At 47.6% G+C, this 22,256-nt stretch overlaps 1 protein-coding gene across 1 annotated transcript in view; it reads right to left on the minus strand.

The window, feature by feature from the left end:
• The window catches only part of LOC118883628, a 171,112-nt gene that overhangs the window by 124,077 nt on the left and 24,779 nt on the right, over window positions 1–22,256 (minus strand). Inside the window, exon 3 of the mRNA XM_036830644.1 lies at window positions 17,510–17,614. Within this exon, the coding sequence (XP_036686539.1) occupies window positions 17,510–17,614 (105 nt within the window). The remainder of the gene's footprint in view (window positions 1–17,509; window positions 17,615–22,256) is intronic.

The following is a 22,256-nucleotide window of genomic DNA, read 5'->3' on the forward strand; positions in this document are numbered from 1 at the left end:
CTGTGTATCTTCCACCTTGATCAAGTCTTCATAGGCTTTGAATCTTTCTACCCAAAGCTGGGCAGATTTGCCATGTTTCTTAAAGTCCCCAAACTTTTTTCCTTGATGGTTCAAAACAAATAAAAGCAACAACAAAAAGCTTTTTTTAAAAATAAGTTATAGAAATCTTTTTAACATTTCAAAATGCATCTTATTGCTTGACTGATGGATACATATGGTTTAAAAGTACAAATCAACTGTTCCATACCCAACTCTTCCATATCCATTTTCTTGATGTGCACACGCTTTAATTTCTGGAAGTCCCAAAGAGCAAAATATCACCCTCCCCAATTCTTTCTGCTACTGCTGTTGATAAAAGAAAACGAAGTATATTAGTTACCACCCATCAACCCAGGCTTCTAATTACATTGTGAGACTTGCTCATTACAGCAGGTATGGGGTGCAGAGCAAGAAAGGAGGTGTTTCCATTTAGCCCGTGATGGGAGTAACAAGTGTGCTCAGCCTGACACACCAGCTCCACGCGGGGAACACCTTAAACAATCCCATCAACACCGATTTACTTCAACCAGGTGATATTTTAATGAGCCAACCCCACTGCTCCCTGGATGACATGAGGCCTCATGTCACACCATGAGAGGGGCACACCACCTTTAAAAGAAAAAAGATCACTAAAAAAGCCAGAGCGTTGACACTTGCAGATGGGTTGAATTCCCTTTGTCCTGTGGACATGCTCGATGCTCGGAGAGCTCCAGGCGTGAGGAGCTGATTTCTGCTGTCATCAGACCTGACCCGCACTCCCCTAGGAGCCCGCGGCCTGTCTGTTGCAATGACAGGAGAGAGAGCCGGGCTGTGGCTTGGGGTCCTCAGCTGTGCGGCACCGCAGGCCACATCCAGCCCTGACGAGGGCAGCTGGATCGCATGAATTTTTAAAGTAAAACAACGGATTTGGGGGGGGAGGGGCAGGGGGCATCTTACTCCCCACCACCCCCACCTTGTGAAATCCCCACAGAAGAAAAGCACGGACCCAGCATGTTGATCTTGGCAGAGGTACACACAGTCCCTCTGTTCGGAAGATGAGCTGACACGTGCAGATTTGCAGAGAAGCCATTCCAAAAGGTTAATTAAATATTACCATTGTTTTCTGAGCTATTAATGCATGTTCTTTTATTTCTTCATGTGAAAGGCTTCTCCCTACTCAAAGTCAGAGTTTGGATTTGCTTCCCAAACCCTTCCCCTTTTTGAAGCCTGGAAAGAGGATGACCGAGGGACCCAGAGAGAGAGAGACAGAGAGAGATGCAGAATGCAGTTTGGAGCTGAGCAAGGAGGGACTGTTGTCTGAAATGAAGTCCCTGAAACACACTCTCAGCTGCAGCTGCGGATTGGAATCATGTGGTTCAAGGAAGGTTCTAGAAAGGGGCCAGGAAGGAACCTCTGCTCTTTCCACCTGTATTTATTGGCTGATGTAACTGGCCACTGGAGCTGAGGAATGTTGCCAGCCTATGGCCTTCGGTGATTCCGGAGAGGCTCAGCCTGGGGCGAGTGAGGCCTGAGGCGGGAACACGGCCCAACCTGCACTGCCTGTCTGTCCCCTACCTCCTCCGAGCCACGCTGCTTTCTCCCTGCCCAGGGCGGGGGCGTCCTGAGGTCGGAAGGACAAGGCCCTCGATTCAAATGGGAGAGGGATTCCAAGATGGACAGCGAGGGAAAATAAGACGGAGGTCAGGGAGAGGCCAAGGTTCCTCCGCGGCAGGAAGTGCCACCCTCTGGGACCGCAGTTGGCGAGAGCACTGAGCCGCGAGGAGCTCAGCAGTCTGCAGGCGATCTCTCCAGACAGCCCGTCTTCCAGAGCAAGCGGGACATGTTTGGTTTGCAAAGTCAAGATGCCTCCCCGGATGTGGGGATGCGGCAGTGAACCTACAGCGTAACGAATGAAAAACAAGGGACAGAGTGAAGACAGGTGGTGACTTGACGGATTGGGGGGTGTGCTGGCACGGATGGGAAGAGGCAGGACGGGCGGTGCCAAGTCGGGTCACGCAGTCCCGCCCAGGACACCGACCCCGAATCTCCGCCCTGCCCACCTGCCCCTGTACCTGCCCTGCATGTGCAGAGGGCTGGCACCTCACGGTGCTTCCACGTGCAGACCTTGCAGCCCGATGACCTGGGGTCAAAGCCCACTGCCAGCACTCTGGCTGGGCTTCCTTAAAGTTTCTCATTTCCTAATGGCTTCGCTTTTAAACACAAATGGCTATGCTGTGGGGTTGTTAAAATGAAAACATGAAAAGAAGAAGTACGCGAAGTGCCCAGTATATAGTAAGTGCTCTTGCAAAGGAAGGGAAAAGAGGGAGAGTTAGCACGAGCAAGCCTCGGGGAGTGGAGGAGAGCGTGGGGGAGGGGGCCTGGATACCTGGCCCTGTGGGAGCATCTGTTAACAGGCCATCCTGGAGCATCCTGGGTCCAGCTTCCCTGGATGAGTTCATGCCTGTCTCTGATGGTCCTGGCAGGATTCTCTTGCTGGTGGGGTCACCTTGGCACACTAGCTACCCACATCTAGGGCTGAGCCCCTGCATCCACGTGAGGCTTGGTGGTGACCTGGCTGGGATGGAAAGCGCCAAAGCTAAGTGCGTGTTTGCACAGGCCACAGCTGGAGAAGCAGAAAGGGCAGGCACACACGCGTCCTTGTGCACAGGTCGTTAAGTGCTGACATGCGGCCTCCCGAGAGAAGTGCTGGGTCTCCTGTAAGGTTGGTGTCCCGGGGACAGGGATGGCAGGAAAATGATGTCCCAGATTCAGGGACCTTGGGCTGAATTCATTCCAACCAGGTGTGCACTGGCACCGTAAGGAAATGTCAGGGGGCGTTAAAGAAGCCTCCCCCCCACCACACACACACACACAGGCCCTGCTCTTCATATATCACATCATGGGGACCAGAGACCGAGAGGGTTAACAGTGACAGCGAATGACAGAGCACAGTGCTAGTGAGTAGGGGTGCCGTCAGGCAGTCAGAGTCACGGGAGGGAGCTGGCAGAAAGGCCAACCGCACAGACAGACAGCCAGTCGAGGTAGGGTGGGTGTGGCAGACACCCACTGGGTTGTCTAGGGACCAACCCACCCCACCACTGGCAAGTGGGCAGCGGCGAGGACATGCCCACTGGACACTGATAACCGACGTGAGGGTGGACAGAGCCCCAGCTCCCTGGCTCTGGGCTGACTGTTCCAGAAGCAGACTCCTGACTAGAGTTGCCAAACTCGGCAAATAAAGATACAGGATGTCCTGTTAAACTTGAATCTTAGCTAATCAATTAATAACTTTTTAGTATAAGTATAGCCCATGCAACTTTGGGGAGATACTTATAACTAAAAAATAATGAGTTGTTTCTCTGAAATTCTCATCTGCTTGGACATCCTCTACTTTATCTGGCATCCCTCCTCCTGACCCAAACTGGGCCCTCAAGAGAGTGCTTTCTGCAGGATGCAATTAAAAGAGAACAGAGTCTACCTCTTTCCAGGGGCTAAAAGTTCAAGATGTTGTCTGACACCTGAAGAAGGCCAACCAACCAAGGGAGAGAATGAGATGAGGACAGAAGTCAGAAGTCAGCAAGAGGCAGAGACAAAGGGAACAAGATGCTGATGGCGTCTGAGGCCAAGTTCACGTCTCTTCCCTGCCCTTCCTACAGGTAGTTATTCTGCTTTCTACTTGCCGATCCCTACTCCCTGCCCACCCTGCCCTAGCCCCCAGCTCCTGTGGACAGAGGAGAAAGCAGAGGCATTGTAATTCATCAGCTCAATGGTAATAAATACAAGCAAATGGACCTTTAGCACAAGAAGGCCAGAGTTACTATGTTATATGGTACATGGTCAAAGCGACATTACAAGAAGAAATACCATTTCTTACATAGACCAGACTGGGTGTTTTTCAAAAGGAAATTAATCGTCAGGATGGTGAATTGTGTTTGATTTCCAAATTTAAGGAGAATACAGCCAGTGTTGAAACATACACCTTCTCCCCAGTCAGTCCACAGAGCCAGAAGTCCCCCTGCGAGCAAAGCAGGAAAGCTTCCTGATAGCTCACGGACACCTAAGTACCTAAAATTTGAATGACAAATTATTTACTACAAATAATAGGCCCTGGGTTCATATCCTACAAACCAGTAAGAAAAACACTGTCAGCACCACCCCCCCAAAAATGGGCAAGGGGATATTTGCAAAAGAAATATAAATTTCTAATAAACATATGAAAAAAATGTTTAATCTCATTAATAAGCAAACAAATATAGACACAAACATTGAAATGGCCTCTTTAGACTGTTAAATTGGCAAATTAAGAAAAGCAGTTCTGGACTCACAGACTTAGAGGACGAATTTACAGTTACCGGGGGGAAGGATGGGGGGAAGGGATAGTTTGGGAGTTTGGGATTGGCATGTACGCACGGCTATATTTAAAATAGATACCCAACAAGGACCTGCTGTAGAGCACAGGGAACACTGCTCAATACTCTGCTCAATACTCAATAACCTAAATGAGGAAAGAGCAGATACATGTACATGTATAATGGAATCACTTTGCTGTACACCTGAAACTAACACAACATTGTTAATCAACTCTATTTCAATGTAAAATAAAAATTTTAAAAAAACAGGTAGTTCTACTGAATGCAGCCCAGGGTACAATGGTGTGAGCGTTCTTTTGCACGAGTCTTGTGTCCCTAATATACAAAGAACTTCTGCAAAATAATAAATGACAAAGAACCCAGGAGAAAGATGGGCAAAGGGATTGAACAGGCAATTCACAGAAGAGTTACAAGTGGTCAAGATAGATGAGAGAGATTTCAGTCTAGATGGTGATTTTGATTTAGGATAGCACTCGTCCTCACAGTCAGAGAAGGTCAGGATAAAACACGACACCAGGGCTTCCCTGGTGGTGCAGTGGTTGGGAATCTGCCTGCCAATGCAGGGGACATGGGTTCGAGCCCTGGTCTGGGAAGATCCCACATGCCGCGGAGCAACTAGGCCCGTGAGCCACAACTACTGAGCCTGCGCGTCTGGAGCCTGTGCTCCGCAACGAGAGAGGCCGCGACAGTGAGAGGCCCGCACACCACGATGACGAGTGACCCCCGCTTGCCACAACTGGAGAGAGCCCTCACACAGAAACGAAGACCCAACACAGCCATAAATAAATAAATAAATAAATTTTAAAATGGTCCACATCAAAAAAATCTTTAAAAAAAAAAACAAAAAAAAAACACGGCACCAGCTCTTGGCCTATGATGTCGTAAGTACTGATAACTTCTATTCCTGGGAAGGACATTGGGAAATAGCCAGTCTCACACACTATTGGTAGGCGTCAACATTCCTGCAGCACTTTTAAGGGATAATTCCACGGTATCTATATAAAGCGCCCCAGAATCTCTGACAGCTCTATGTTTCTTCCTTGAAGATACTGCTTACTCTCCTCCTTGTAAAAGGAAATTCCCAATGCTTAGTGTCTCAGGAAATAATAATTATTCCGTGGGCGTCCCCCCCAAACACATTTTTTAAATTTTCAAACAATGGAGTTATTTTCCCTGGGTTCTGATCCATTTTCTCTCTATTCCGGGCATTCTTTGATGAATCATGTCTCATTCTTTAACATTCCATTAAGAATGCGGTGACCTATGTGGGCACAGTATTATTCTTAAAAAACAAAGCATAAATGCCGAGCAATGTAACAAAGTAATTACGTTTTCAGCAAAGACGGGGAAAGAGTGATTGTGTGGAGTGGGTGAGGACCTCCTACAGGCTGCGGCTCTAAGCAGCTCGGCTAAGTCCTCCTTTTCCTTCTTTGGAATTTTTCCCGCTGCCCCTTCAGCTAAGCACCTTCCCTCCTTCAAGATTTCCTTCGTTCAGGGCAGGAGTCCCCGAGCCTGGAATCCCGCCCTGTCCCGACTCGTCAGGCTGTCTCCTGAAATCATTCTACCAGCTCCTGAGACCTCGCTTCCGCCACAAGCCCCCCCAGCTGAGAGCAGAGTGACTCTCCTCCGGCCGCGCACCTGTTTGGAGCCACTGCGGCTCCCCCTCTCCCCCTGCCATTGTCTGGGCTGAACAGCAGCGGGCTCTGCGGCGTCCTGTCCGAGAAATGGCCGCAGCATCCTCTACGTCCTCTCCTGTGCCTGTCTGCATCCAGAGAAGCCGGAGCCCGAGTGTATCAACGTGCTTTGCTTAGATCAGCAACTCGGGAAGCTGCGGAGTGACGTTTGTGTTCTCCGAGGTCACCTTGCAGGGCATCACCAAGGACCAGAGTCCTGTGGCTCGGCACACTAGGCTCGCGTTTATGGTCACGCTGAGGCTTCTTGAACCTCTCTGTGCCTGTCTCAGTGTCCCTGGGATACAGTAATGCTGACTTAAACTGGCAAGATCCGAAAATCAAACGAATGATAGTGACTTTGGTGAGACGGAGGTCTGCCTTTCCTTTAAATGGTTAAAACACCACTAACAAGTGGATCTAAATATTCGGATCTACCCTCCTGCAATTATATTTTCCTCTTCTGTGATTCAGCGTTGCTGTAATTGAACTGAATTCCACAAGACCAGAAATCTGGTATCTAGGACTATAAAACACCTTCAGTAGGTAAAATATTTAGGAAGTTTTCTTTTAAGTCCTTTTTCAGATTTTGTCTCTATCCACCGTTAAAATGAATTTCACACCCATTTTCCCCCTTTTACCTTTGGGAAAGATGCTTGCTTTTACAGCCTCCTCTTAATGTCAAAACAAAAGATCTCTTATACTTCTTAGAATCTTGAGATCCTTTTCTGGTAAAGAGGAAAACAAATGAGCTCTAATTAAGGCAATCGGGGAAGTATTGGATCACTGCAGACCAGAACTAACCCTCTTTAACTTCCATGAACTGGTAGCTCAAATATTAATAGACAACATGAAACAAGAAAATGCCAGGAATCACACAATTTTTCACTCGTTTATCCTTAATTTTTTCCTAAAGTGTTGTGTGCATTTTTGTAAGCCACAATTTGAATGATGTACAGTTTAAGGTGAGATACAAAGAGATAAGTTTACAAGATCATATAAAATTATATTCTGGAGTCAACAGTGCTACTGTAGAGCAGAGGATTTTTCTTTCTTTCCCGTCCTCTGTCAGGAAACAAGAGAAACAGAACAAGATCAGGGTCTAAATCTCTGGTTCATGTGAGTAATGTTTTCTTATTTCACGTAGGCACTGACAAAAAGACCCCAAGGAGGACAAACAATAATAGACAATAAATTATAGACGCTAGAAAATTGAAGGACATTATGCTTCAGCATTTCTGCCTTCTAATCAACCAGGAGGGATGAGAGGTCCTTCTTCATCTGCCTGCTCACAGACCGTTTGTTCTTTCACACCCACTGTGTTGTGGGTCACCTGCACAGGACCTCAGCAGGCAGACTGTAAAAGCAGGTGAGCGGCCGCTGACTGCTGAACCCTGCCTCCCTCCCCCTCCGGCCATCTGATTTGGTCCAAGGGCATCCTTGAGAGCGGAGAGAGATGAGGAATGATGCTTCTCTCGGTGGCAAGGAGGGGCCGAGAAGACTCACAGGTCCCAGTCTCTGCAGAACCTTTGTCAGCATCGAGGTCTCCATCCGTGCCTCCCTCCCACACCAAGCAGACAATCCCTTCCCCAAATCCAGAAAATCAGCAATAATTGATTTGGCTTCTGGCCCGTCCCCTTCTGGGGCAAAAGCAACAGTACAGTTCACTAGCTCTTTCTGATGTCTCCCTGCCCTCCTTTAAAGAGAACCCTCGTGTCTGATTAAAATCGGTCATGCGCCGGTCCTGGAGTGAAGAGGTGCTATTTATTTCTGTCAAGTTCTGCTTGGAAGGTTTGAGGCTTCCTCCTACCAGACATTTTACTAGTAAACAGAAAAGTTACCCATATTGTCATGCTTGCCCTGACCTGCGAGCTAGTGAACAATAAATCTTAATTACAGTTAAATGCCAAAATCTGCAAAGAATGAGGCAGCACTAGTCAACTGTGAATTGGCCGACTCCTCGCCTCGGCTGGGGTGCAGCTGCAGGAATACATAAATTAGTTTGTGATTTGTTTGTGCCGGAACAATCGGTTGAGGCTGGTTCTTAAAAGCATTTCCAGTATCAGTGCACACTCGGGCATTCATCCTATCGCCATGTCAAATACAGGTGGCATCTGGGAAGTTTTATCTTAAAGGACCTTCAGCATTATGCTTGGGTTCATAAGAAAGCGCTGTTTCTAAATATCTCGGCAGTTTTCGAAAATAGCGCTCAGTCTCCTGACATCTGCTCCATCCATACTTGCTACCTTTGGATTTGTTCGGGGAGCCGCTGAATAACCTTTTTGTTAGCAATCTCTTTTTTGCACCGTGCAGGGCCACTGGAGTGCAGGCAGACATCCATGCAGGGGCCTTTTTTTCCTTTTTTTTTTCCTGCTGCTGCAAAGCTCATGAGCTCCTTGCTATTCAAGCGTCTGCCTGTCATCATGTTAAATAAAGCCACCCTGTTGCCCCCTTGCCTGGGTCCTCTTGACATATTGGCACCCATATGCAAGGATTAGAAAGCTGATTGCCCACATAACTCTGTTCAATGGTTTCAGGCTGTTCTATCAATTTTGAGACGGACAGGAGGTCGGAGGTGGAACGGAAGAAAGAACGGAGTTTGGGCTGCTCCGTGCTTGGTCCCATGAATCAATCTGCAATCTACTCATATTATTCTAGACGCAGATCCTGTTCTCACTGGGAGTCAGTCATCTTCTAGATGCCCCTACCGGCAGGTTCCTAATAATAAGGTGGGTCCCGGTTCCCCCGAGCCTCTGAAATCAGCAGAGGGTAATGGCAGGCCCGGGGTGCGATGCTATTTCACTAAAGAGGACGTGGATACGTAAGCGGGTAAGAGGGAAGTAGAAAAACCCCTTCCCGACAGAGGTGGTGGGAAGAGAGTTGCAAAATAGGCAGCGTTCTGTTGTATTTTTAAGAAAAGTGTAAGAGGGAGCATTATCCCGTACTTAGATGGCGACGTCAATTTCACTTGGGATTCCTCGCGCGGAGAGCCCCCCCCCCACCTTCCTGCCCTAGGCCGCCTGCTCCCCCAGCATCCCGGCGGCCCCGCCGCCTCTCCGGGCTCTTCCCGGCTCTCGCAGGGCCCCATCCTGTCACCAGCGGTCCTGCTTCCTGTTTGTGTTGCCGCTTTGTTGCTTCCTGGCGGTCATCCGGAGCCGCCCTTCTGCTGAGCCTCCGCCCCGGGACTGGCTCTCTTCCCAGCTCTCTCTTGTGCTGGCAAATCTGTCTCCCTCCGTCTCGGTCTAAACCCCACGTTTTTAAAGGACCCGTCCTGGTGCTGGAGTCCTTGCCGCCAAGCCCCGTGGGGTGAGGGTCGGCCTCTCCCACGTGCTCTGATTCTCTGCAGACCTTTATCCGAAGAGCTGGTTCAAAGCATTTTTGCATTTGCTACCTCACCTGCCCTTTTGCATTCTTTTGAGGAGGGGCGGGGGGTTGTTTCCCGCTTGTATTGATTGAGAAAGAGGCCCAGAGAGACTGAGGGTTGACGTGGTCCTGAGGAAGAGGCGGGTGATTAGCAATCTGCTCACCCAGGCTGCAGGCTGCTGGCCTGACAGCATCCACCCCCGTCCAGTTTGTACTGCAGGCCAAGCCTTTCCAGGCCTCCTTGCATTTTAATCTCCCGTAGGCGTCATTAGCTTTATTTTAAACCTTGGAAACAAGGTTCACAGAAGTTATCGTCTTGCCCAGGGTCATACAGCTGGCAGCACACTGCCTGACTCAAATCTTCCCTCTGCAGCTCCCACTGCGCTTCCCCCAATGACACCCCTGTCTCCTCCAGGGCTCTGCCCAAATGCCACCCCACAGATGAATCTTCTTTAGATTGCTCAGTCCCAAATAGAACTTTCTGTCCCCTCACCCATCTTTATTTATCTTTGGAGCATTTATATTTCTTTGGAGCATTTATCAGTACCCAATAAGTATTATATACCAATGCCCAATAATTATTATATATATAAAATAAGTATTTTTTTATTATTAAAAGAAAATTTTTTTTTCTTGTCTAGCTGTTGCTAGCATGTGTCAGGAAGTTTGACTGTTTTGATCACTGCTGTATCCTCCCGGTCATTGGCAGGCATTTAATAAATATCTGTTGAAGGAAGGAAGGAAGGAAGGAAGGAAGGAAGCAAGGAAGGGAGGGAGGGAGGAGGGGGGAGGGAGGAAGGGAGGAGGGGAAGGAGGGGGGTGCAATGCTTTCCAGCTTGAAGCTAAATCAGTCATAATGTTTGGCCAGGTTGCCAGAAATGTCAGGCAACAATCCCATCTACATATGGAGAACTCGGGCATGAGGTGGACATGTTCAGGATTCTACCATAAACCACTGGTCGATCTAGGACTAAACCATGAAATTCTGGACTAACAGACTAAGCTATCGTCAGTTATCCTAGCAGTGGCTTCCTGCACCCTGGGAATCCTGTCCGGGAGCTGCTTTATTACGCTTCTCCAAGTTTTCCTCCTGCATACTGCAAAACTCTTGCCTAGACGTCGCTAATCCAACCACCAACACTTCATGGCTCCTGGGACGCAGAAGGTGGCCGGCCTGTTGAGCTGAGCCCTATGCCCTCCAGACAGTACATACAGAACTTACTGCCTTCCTGCTGGCCACTCCCCAGATCCATACATTTTTTTAAGTCAAAGACTGTAATTCCGGTGTTTGCCTGGATCATGGAAGTAAGCCCTTCCAGTGTTTAAAATCCCTCACGCGCAGAGGATCCAAGAGGAAGCGTTTGGACCAGGACCCCCTAGAGTCCTGGTCCACTAGAAGCCCCACTAGAAGTCCCACACGTGAAACAGAGTCCCTTCAGAAACCCCCTCTCTTTTTTGTCCTTTAAGTGTTTTCCTCTGAGCTGCAGAGAACCCGCCAGGGACGGAAGACAGCATATTTGCAAGTCCCTTCCTGGCCTCTGCCTCTGGGCCCAGGAAAGAGACATCTACCAAAGTCAGATGTGGGGTGGCAGATCTGATGTGCTAGACCAGACCAAGGTCAAAACCCAACTGCTCTCCCTGCTTTTTTCTTTTCTTTTTTCCACGTATGGTCCTTTTCGCAAGTCAACTTAACAGAGATGAACCCAAGAAGAAAACTGACTCTAAATGGGAAGCTTTCACTCTTCCCTAATCCTGGTGGCCCACAAGGAGGCAACTTGAGAAAGCTTTAGTGCAGCTGATGGAGTGTAGGGGGGGCGGCTAGAAAGTGTGTGAGGCCGTTTCTACTTCAATTTCAAGGAGATGAGCATCTCGGATTAGACTAGAATACAGGTCAAAGTGGATTCACTGGAGGCACCAATGTGCTTTGAAGGATAAAAAGGAAGGAGAAATAACCGTTGACAGAATCACAGTTCAGAAAATCTGGAAAGATTTCATGGAAGAAGTGACTTCTGAAATAAATCTGGAAGGAGCAACAGGATTTTAATAGGCAAAGACGGTGTGAAGGGAAAATGTCCTGGATGAAGGGGGTGACAAAGGCCCTGCAGTGGAGAACAGGAAATGTGAAGGGTGGGGACAGAGGCTGGATGAGTTTGGCTGGAGTATGAGGTCCATGCCCAGGAACTGCAGAAGATAAGGCTGCAAAGGAATTAGGGGGTCGAATACCAGTCAAAAGAGTTTGCACTTGATATAAAAGACAAAGGGGAGTGAATGGTCCAGCCCTACAATGGGATGGTACTCTGCAATGAGAATGAGACTTTTTAAATTTGATTCAAATTTAACTAGTGTAAAGTCAACTCTAAAACCTGATGTTCGATTCAGTTACTGGCAATGTTTAAGGTATGTTTGGACAACTTGGTTTGTGAATCTTCTCTTACAAATGTAATCTTACGAAAGCTAAACGCAGATGAAGTATAGCTGATAAAATTTAACTTTGAAATTGAGATGGGCTGTAACTATGCAACACACACGGGATTTGAAGCTCAGTACAAAAATAGGATATAAAATATCTCATTCTGATGTGGATCACACTTTGTAACGATAATATCTTGGATTTCTTGGGTTACGTTAAAATGTTATGAAAATGAAGACAAAAAAAGGCAAAGAGGAGCCATTGGAGGTCTTTGAGCTGGGCTGCTACCTGATTAAAGATGCATTAAAATAATAATAATTAATAATAAGAATAACTTTGAGCAAGTGTGTGAGGCAGGTTGCAAGGAGAGTCTAGAGACAAGAAAATCCACTGAGAGGTTCTCTAACGGCTACAGCAGAAAAATCCTGAGTCAGAGGCTCAGAGATACACACTTCACTCTCCAAACATTGCTCAGGAGTAGACCCCCTGTTCTCAGGGATGTTCCCACTGGGCTAACACCAAGCCTTACTCACTCCCCCAGTACTTCACAGTCAGGAAAGTTCTGGGCTCTACTGGGAGGGGCCAATTACTGTGAAGGGTCACCCCGAAGGGTCCTGGACCAACCCTGACCCCTGGTTTGACTTGGAGGCAACCTGAGAAACTTTGTTATTGCATCTCGGGCTGGAATTTACCATTGGAAATGCAGCCTTTATCACTGGCACAAGGAGAACTGTTTTGCATTTGATGACATTTTCGAAATGGTGTGAAAAAACCTTGACATTTTTATTAGAAAATCTATAAATCCCAAACAAATGGTTTCATGCTGCTTTGCCGCATTCTTCATAGGTTCATTGGCAATCCATCATCCCTCCCACTCCCCTTGAACCCAGCAGCGGCAACGTCTTGCCTGGGAACAAAAGGGCCTCTCAGAGAAGCCGTTTCAACCTCGGTTGTCCTCTGCCTCTCAACTTTTACCCCTTAAATCAGCTACAATCATCCCATTTTCACGGCCCCCTTCCTGGAAGCCTAAACAGTGCTGTCACCTCCTCCCAGAGCCTCTTCCTTTACCTCCCATGACACTGAATTACAGAAGCTTGACCCACCTTCTCTTGAGTCGGACATGGGACTCTCCTTCCCTGGACTCTCTTACACGTGATTCATCTTCCAGTTTGGACCAAATAATCGGATTCAGAGCAAATCAGTGAAGGCTTTCTCTCCTGAAAAAAAATGATACGTCCCTTTCTTAGATTGCCATTTTGGATAAAGATCTCATCTACCCTGAATTTCAACTAAGGTAGCCTGCCTGCATCATTCTGCCTCACTGTCAACTGTACCTCACCCGAGATGACTTCATCTGTCTGCCCGTCAGTATGCGACCTCCTGCCTCTGCCTTTAGGCTTCCTAAGACGAAGTGTCGTTTGACTTTCTCTCACCATCTCCACCGTGGGGTTTCTCCCCGGCTCCCCCTTCTCCTGGCCCTGTCTCCCACTCACTGGGCTGACACTGGGCTTAAGAAACACGGGTATCACTGCTCATCCATTGGACCCTATCACTCTTTCTGCATCTTCAAGTGAGTCTGGTGTCTCTGCCAGCACCATCACCATCTGGTTCTTTCTTAATTCTCCACCTGGCTCCCTCCTGCTTACTTTGATTAATCAGCTTCTCTCTATGTTCTATTTTGTACTCCCCTATTTCTTTCTTTCTTTAACCAAATTTGTTGAACCAACCAATGGTTGGCCAAGGAGGGTGTTAGCATGAGTTTTGTCTTACAAGGTCTTCATGTTTTCATTTAATTCTCACACCATCCTGATGAAGGAGAGAGGACAGAGGTTATCGGCTCTATTTTCAGGAGGGTAAAATGGAGGCTCAGAGAGGGTAAATCCCTTTCCTAAGGCTCCCAGCTCATAAAGGGCAGAGGTGAGACCCAGGTCTTCCGCCCCCAAATCACAATGCTTCTCTGCAAAACCCCACGTTTTCACTTCCTCATTGCCGCTCTTCTGCACTCTCATTTCTTATTTCTGGCCTCTCCCACCACTCATCCGTTCTCTGCTTGGCTCGGCTTCACCCACGTGGCTTCCTCTCCTCTTCGTCCTCTGCCCCAGGTTCCTCGTGCACAGCAACTGCCGGCCAGCAGCCTCGCACCCTGAGCTGAAATGGACAGATCAGCCAGAGGTCCTGGGTCATCCCAGAGCCCACGCCCTGTTTGGCTACAAGCTCTTTAGAGTAGGATTTTGCTCTGAAATGCTGCCACTGGCTGTCCCCCACCTGCTCTCCACCCTCCCGCTGTCCTGTCACCTCCATCTCACAAACACCCATCATACCCCAGGATACTGGCTGCTGGCCGGCAGGACTGTCCCATGTGTTCCCAAATCACCTTAGGCTGTAGCACCTTGGGGGCTCATCTGTATTTTTTCATCCTTATTGTGATTTGTAGGACTCTCTGGGAGCAAATAGATACCAGGGTGAGGGCTGACAGGAAAGGAAGACCCAGCTGGCAGATTCTCCGGCCGCACAAGGGACTGACTACCTGTGCCAACTTAACTGCCTGACAGTCAACAAACCTGTACTACAGGTAAAGGGAAAGTCTGTCCAAAAAAAAAAAAAAAAAGGTCTGCTTTGTTGTGGGTTTTTTCTTTTCAAACCAAGACTTTCGGGGTCATGTTTACTGACTCCCCTCCAAGACCAGGATCAGACCCAAACAGAAATGCAGGGACAGTAAATAGAATTCCTGTGACACCTCAAGCCTGGCAGGAATTCTTTTTGTCCCTTAACCCATCTCCTGTGCCACCAAGTGTGACAGCAGCCAAACCGGGCAGGCCTGAAAAGCCACAGAGGAGAAGTGGTGCCCCCTCCCCGTCCTTCACCCCAAGGCCAGCGCCACGAGGACAAGCTCTCACATCACGTGGCACTTTGGTTGGTTATCCTGGTATTGCACTGCAGCTACGGAATCAAGGTCAAATAAGTTCACTGAACAAGGCTGAGGGTGTTCCAGCTTGAAGATGACACCAGGATGGGTGGGAAGCAGGTAGGGAGTGGGTGGGTACCAGCCAGCCAGCCCTCCCGGCGTGACATGGCACCTCTCTGCCTGTCCTCTCAAATCCTTGCCAGCTAAGGCCTCAGCACAGCCAGCAAAAGACTGGGACCAGCCCCCTTCCTCCTCAGGTCTTTTGTCCTCCCTGACAGAGCACTCAACTAGGAGTCCACTATATCAGTGGTCCCCAACCTTTTTGGCACCAGGGACCGGTTTTGTGGAAGACAGTGTTTCAACAGCCGGCGGGGTTGGGCGGGGGATGGTGCAGGCGATGGGGAGCGATGGGGAGAGGCAGGTGAAGCTCCAGCTCGCCAGCCCGCCGCTCCCCTCCTGCTGTGCGGCCGGTTCCTAACAGCCGCGGACTAGTACTGGCCCGGGGGTTGGGGACGCCTGCGCTATGGATTCTTTCTTGCTGGAAACGATGCAAACGCACAAATGCTCATCGCCCCAGCTTGTTTTTTGGTTTGGGTTTGGGTTTGGGTTTTTGGCCAAGCTGCGCGGCTTGTGGGATCTTAGTTCCCTGATCGGGGACCAAACCCGAGCCCTTGGCAGTGAAAGCGCCAAGTCCTAACCACTGGACCACCAGGGAATTCCCTATCAGCTTGTTTTTAAAAGAAGAATCTTTGAGAATCTGCCTGCCAATGCAGGGGACACAGGTTCGAGCCCTGGTCTGGGAAGATCCCACATGCCGCGGAGCAACTAGGCCCGTGAGCCACAACTACTGAGCCTGCGCGACTGGAGCCTGTGCTCCGCAACAAGAGAGGCTGGGATAGTGAGAGGCCCGTGCACCGCGATGAAGAGTGGCCCCGGCTCGCCGCAACTGGAGAAAGCCCTCGCACAAGAAACGAAGACCCAACACAGCCATAAATAAAAATAAATAAATAAATAATTTTTTAAAAAAAAGATCATGCCTTCCTTCCAACCCCTTCCCAACCTTCCCGCCATCCCACACATACACACACACACACACACACACACACACTCACACTCACACCCAGAAACACCTGAGGGTTGGTAAGAATCCTGAGAGCGCTGTGAGCTCCTTTCCATGAACTCTACATAAATATTAGAACATCTTTTGACCATGACCACCTGGCTATTTAAAGTGATCCTATACTATTTAAAAGAAAAAAATCTTAGGCTCTTTTCAGCTAAAGAAGAGAGAGCTTGGTAGCAGCTTGAGTAAGGTGACAGCCTCCCCTTTCCTTGGTGGCACAGTCTACACAGAAGGAAGAGAGCGGCTGGGCCAGGCAAGGCACGACAGGAACCTGGTCCCTTCCCAGCTCGGTAGCCAGGGGCGTGTTCCCAATGGCAATGTGGGAAAGTTGACAACGGATGGAGACTAGAAAAACTTGGGATCTGCCACCCTCCTCCCCGTTTGATTTTATTCTAATCAGCACAGATTTAATACACGTACACTGTATATGTATATATATATATATTTAAATATATAAGTATATCAAATGTATACATATTTGCATACATTTATATGCTACACAGATTGTTTGCTTGTTGTGAGCCCATGCTCCAGACACTGAGAGTGTACTACTGCACTGTCGGTCTGTATTTTAGGCAAGGACGTCCCACGATTGTTTCTAGATGCTAACTGCAGTGGCCCCCAGGATTCCCAGCATGTCTGTCCACTCCCTGAAAGCTCTTTGAGGGCTTCTCGTCATTAGAGTTCCCTGAGTTTTCACTCTTTCCTGGCAAGCCATCTGACCTCTCTGCACTGCAGCTGTGGTCACCCTCCCCCAAATCCATCCATCAAGAGTATTCAAAATTGCAACCAGAATTTTTTTTTCCCGAAAATCTAGAATTAAAATTTTCTTTCCTTCAAACCTCCATTCAGGTTTCATGCTTCATTTTTTTTTTTTCCTCTCAAATTCATTATTTATGCTCTTGGAATAGACAGGGCTGTGCACAAGAGAGAAAATGTCTACCTTTATTTCATCATTTAGCCCCGTTAGCTGAGGCCGCTCCCCTCCGTGATGTGCCTCTTGAACACTTATAATTGCCATTAAAGAGAAGAGCAGAGGCGGGGAGAACGAAGGGGCCTTCAAGAGTCAAATGTTGCAGACAAACAGCCCACGGGCTTGAAAGCCTCTGCCTGCTTCTCCTCAGAAGAAGGGGGGGTGCCAACCGGCAGGCCTTGCCCACAGCCATGAACCCTGGCCGGGGGGACATTTTGAGTGACAGAGAACCACCAGAGCACCACTCAGAGGAATCCATAACTGGCGATGGCATTTGTAGGATGCAGGAACGTGGGACCAGGAAGAGAGAAACGCGAGAGGAAAGGCCCAGAGCCAGAGCTGCTGCTGTTGTGACCTGGGACAGAGGCGGGGACGGAGATAGAATGTTCAAAAGACCTTTTCACTTTTCTCATCTTCAGAACCAAGTAGCTCTCTCTCCTTCTTTCTTCATATTTTTGGTGGTTGTTACCGGTGCTTTTGTGTTAATTGAAGAAACACCGAAAGGCTATTTTGTGAAGATATTGCAAGCAACCCCATGGGCTCAGGACAGATTTTCCTTCGTTCTTAAGATGACAATTGTGAACCTGTGCTCCAGTGACACAGGGCATGTGACCAGTAAGACAACAGTTGGGCGATGTCCTGAAACCCCTAACAGGATGTGGCCGGAGGAGACTCACCAAGTCCATTTTTGATTCAGCAGCGTCGCAGCCAAAAAAGTTCTCAGCTCTGCCCTCATTTGCGCCTCGCCAGTGGTGGTACAGCAGGCGTGGGATGTGAGGAAGCTGGGCGTGAGACAGAAGGAAACAAAGTCTGATTGCCAGTTCAGCCCAGTCAGAGCTGCAGTAATATCCGCTCACGGGCCATAGGTCATCCCAGCGAAATACAGGGCAGCAACACATTTTTTTCTTTTTTATATTGAAATATAGTTGCTGTACAATATTATATGTTACAGATGTACAATATAGTGATTCACAATTTTTAAAGGTTATACTCCATTCATAGTTATAAAATATTGGCTATATTCCTCGTGTTGTACAATACATCCTTGTAGCTTATTTTATACCTAATAGTTTGCACCTCTTAATCCCCACCCCTATCTTGCCCCTCCCCCTTCCCTCTCCCCACTGGTAACCGCTAGTATGTTCTCTATATCTGTGAGTCTGCTTCTTTTTTGTTATACTCACTAGTTTGTTGTATTTTTTAGATTCCACATATAAGTGATATCATACAGTATTTGTCTTTCTCTGTCTTATTTCACTTAGCATAACGCCCTCCAAGTCTGCCCATGTTGCTGCAAATGGCAAAATTTCGTTCTTTTTTATGGCCGAGTACTATTCCACTATATATGTATATAAATACCACATCTTCTTTAGGTATTTATCTGTTGATGGACGCTTAGGTTGCTTCCATATCTTGGCAATTGTAAATAATGCTGCCATGAACATTGGGGTCTATGTATCTTTTCAAATTAGTGTTTTTGTTTTTTTCAGATATATCCAGGAGTGGAATTGCTGGGTCATATGGTAGTTTTCATTTTCTGAGAAACCTCTATACTGTTTTCCACAGTAGCTGCACCAATTTACATTCCCACCAGCAGTGCACAAGGTTCCCTTTACTCCACATCCTCACCAACATTTGTTATTTGTGTTCTTTTTGACGATAGCCATTCTGAAAATGTCAACAAATTGAACCAGCACTGATCAAGTGCCTGCTTTATCCAAGTTTTAATATACAATTTTTCATTTAGCTTTCTGTTATGGGCTGAACTGTGCCCCCCACCCCCCAAAAATTCATGTGTTGAAGTCCTAACCCCCCAGTTCCTCAAAATGGGACGCTCTTTGGAGACTGGGTCTTTAAAGAGGTAGTTAAGGTAAAATAAGGTTGTAGGGGGTGGATCCTAATCCAGTCTGACTGGTGTCCTTATAAGAAGAAGAGATCAGGATACGGATCAAGGAAAGACTATGTTTAGACACAGGGAGAAGACGGACACCCACAAGCCAGGGAGAGAGGCCTCAGGAGAAACCAACCCTGCAGACACCTTGATCTCGGACTTCCAGCCTTCAGAACTGTGAGAGAATAGCTTTCTGTTGTTTCCGCCCCCAGTCTGTGGTATTTTGCAGCCCGAGCAGACTAGCACACCTTCTCAACAGCCTGCACACTCAGAATAGAAGCGAGGATATAAAAGCTCAGTGATAGAAAGTAACTTGTTCAGAATCCAAATTGTGAGGAGGCAAAGCAGGCATGAAAAGGCATCCTCTGTCTTCAACTCAGGAGCCTTGAACAGACAGTGGAGCTTCCAGCTCCTAAAGACAGGAGAAGCTCTGGGCAAGAACGTCCCCTCCTATGGATTGAACCCAGGGATTGAACCCGTAACACCCCACCCTGGGCAGCTCTAGAGAAATCATTGACGTGGAGGTCCATGAGGGGCTGCAGTGAGGCTGGCCTGTCTCCTGCCACTCGGAGGAGCGAAGCCCTGAGCAGCTTCACGGGCAGGTCCTTCCCCAGGGCTCCACGTGTGTCACACCAGGTGATCCACACCGCGTCCCATGAGCTCGGGACGACTGTCACTGCCATTTTATACCTGAGAAGCCCGGGGTGCAGGGTGAAGTAATGGCCCAGAGTGCCCGGCCAGCGGGCACTGCTGAACGAAATATTGCCCAGGCTGTCACTGTACAGACCGCTCTGGAGCCTGAGATCCAGGGGTAGACGTCCATGCTTGGAACTATATAGAGACGAAGCAAAGGCCATTCCAAACTGACTGTATATTAACTAAATGGGAAAAGATTCTCTGGTTTGGGGAGATGCTGTAAATCCCTCTTCCTAATTCCAGAAGGTCCATAAGGGGCTAAGGACCAAACAGTACTTTGGGCTTCCCCCTACCCACAATTCAGTGGGACTGTTGTTATTTTTTACATGAAATTTAAGGGAAATTGCTTAAAGAAAGAAAAATCCCCATAGCTTTCCAGATGTTAGGAGTCTTTCTTAGCCCCTCATGACACCCTTGTGAGGGAGATGAGAAGGTATTTTTGTAATGCTCACCCATCTTTCCTTCTCCCAAGGGTGAAAAATGAGGCTCAGTGAAGAAAATGACGTGCTCACAATCCCAGCGGTGACCGGGCTCCTCCATGGGGTTTCAAGGACCTTCCATGACCTCCCCTAACTCCACCGCCCCACCTCCCATGGGCTGCCGCAGTTTCTGTGAACCACTCCCCACGTCCACCTCCTGGTTCTCCCAGGTTGTGGGCCTGAGCTCTTGGCGCCATGACTTTCTCTTCTCAGTTCATCTGGTTCATCTAAGTCTAATAAGATCTTTAGTCTGTCTTAAATCTCTAGACTTTCAGAATTTTCAGAAGAAGTAAGTTCACTCCAAAAAAAATATGTACATAAATATCTCCATGAAAGTTTTTGTGCAGTTGCTAGAGGTTTGCAAACCTCCAAAAACACCTGGCCAACACCCCCTGCCCTAGGTGTTCCCTTCTCCTTCTCTAATAAGTCTTTTCTCTTCATCCATTTTTTTCCCCATAGCTTTCCTCTCTTGGGTGCCCTCCGTTACATTGATTCAAAGAAGACCTCTGCTTCAGAAAGTGTTCTTTGGGTCACTTCTTGTGGTGCTGTTTTATGCCACTTCCTGTCTGCTCCTTCTAGCACTTTCTCTCCACCTTCCTTTCTCACAGAAATGCTATCTTCTCTTGCATGCTACACATCATACACGTGCAAGCTGACCGTGTCTTTATTTTCTACAACTGTGGCCCCTGCAATTAAATATTCTGTAGTCAACTCCCACTAGACAGGAGGCTTGGAAATAGGTGATGGAACACAGGAGACAATGAGACATAGCTGTGCTCTCGTAGAGTTTACAGGTGAGTATAAAAGATGAAAGCAGACAATTACTTACAAATTAGACACATTTCCTTACCAAAATAAAGACATATGGGACTAAAGCAAGTTACTGAATGAGCTGCCCGAGAATGTGGCATCTCAGGGAAACCTGAATGGTCAGGGCTTGGTCAGGCCAGGCGGGAGTGAGGATGAACCAGACAGAGCAAAGAGCTTGCTGGCTTTTCGCATCAGAGCAGGCTTGGCTGCGCTGGGAGCCCGTGCAATCCGTGTGACAGGCATGAATGAGGTGAGAGGACGCAGAGGCCACATTGTGCCCATCCTGAAAAGCCACCAAAAGGACTGTGCACTATATACCAAGGATAATAGGACCAGACAAAGTTTTGTTTGTTTGTTTGTTTGTTTAACTTTTTTTCTTCTTCTTTTTTGGCCCCGCTGTGCGGCTTGCAGGATCTTAGCTCCCCGGCCAGGGATTGAACCCAGGCCTCGGCAGTGAAAGCGCCGGGTCCTAACCACTGGACCGCCATGGAATTCCCAAAGGGTTTTTAATAGAGGAAAAACATGGCCTGATATGGAGAAGGAGCTGAGAGCTTATTTTACTTTTTATTTAAAATTTTTGATATGCAATACCTTCACATGTTTTCAAACACCAGAAAGCATGAGAAGGCGTTCAGTAAAAGCTCCTCCCTTGTCCCTCATTTGCCTCTCTCCTAAACAGGTATCGATTTTTCATAGTCTCTTATGTGTCCTTCCTGACTTTTTCTATACTCACACATAATCAAATAAAACTAGCAATTCTTATTTTTCTCCTTACATATTCAAAAAGTAGCATACCATGTACAGTGTTCTGTACCTTGAATTTTTCTGTGATAGCTTTTGACTGTTTTGCATATTGTCGATTTAGCTCTTAGTGTTAGTATGAGTATGAGTACGAGTATTAATATTAGTATTAGTATTAGTTATCTTTTCACAAATGTAAGTTTCTCCTCCTCGACCAGATGTTTCTGAGAGGCAGAAGCTGAGTCTTATTCAATTTTGTATGAGGTAGGCGTTCGTTAAAAAAAATCTATCGAATTGAAGTAGGTGAAGAAAGAGTATCTTTGTCAAATACATCAGTTACTATTGAAAAAAACAAATGCTTCATCTGGCCTATTCACTTGAATTTTTACTTTTACTTAGGCTACTTTCCCAACAGTCACAAAGGTAGACAGAATACATAATGAACCCACTTCGCCGTTCCCCGGCTTCAACAATTACCAACACTTTGACCATCTTGGTTCTCATCTATGCACACCACCCATCCACTCTGGGGAAGGAGAGGGCTGAAGTATTTTAAAACAAAGACATCATGTCACTTCCTCTGTAAATACCCGAGAATTCACCTCTAACCGATAGAGCCTTCGCTTCACGAACATAAGGGTGTGCAGACAAAATTAACAGTAGTTCTTCAGCTAATATCCACGCCATGGTCAGATTTCCCTGATTTTCTCCAGAAGGTCTGTATACACTTGGCTGGTTGGAATCAGGAGTCACACTCAGCCCACAGATAACACTTGGTCATTGTGTTGATAGTTCTTACATCACCTT

This window comes from Balaenoptera musculus, chromosome 17 (genome assembly GCF_009873245.2).
Source record: "Balaenoptera musculus isolate JJ_BM4_2016_0621 chromosome 17, mBalMus1.pri.v3, whole genome shotgun sequence".
In the NCBI taxonomy this organism is placed as follows: Eukaryota; Metazoa; Chordata; class Mammalia; order Artiodactyla; family Balaenopteridae; genus Balaenoptera; species Balaenoptera musculus.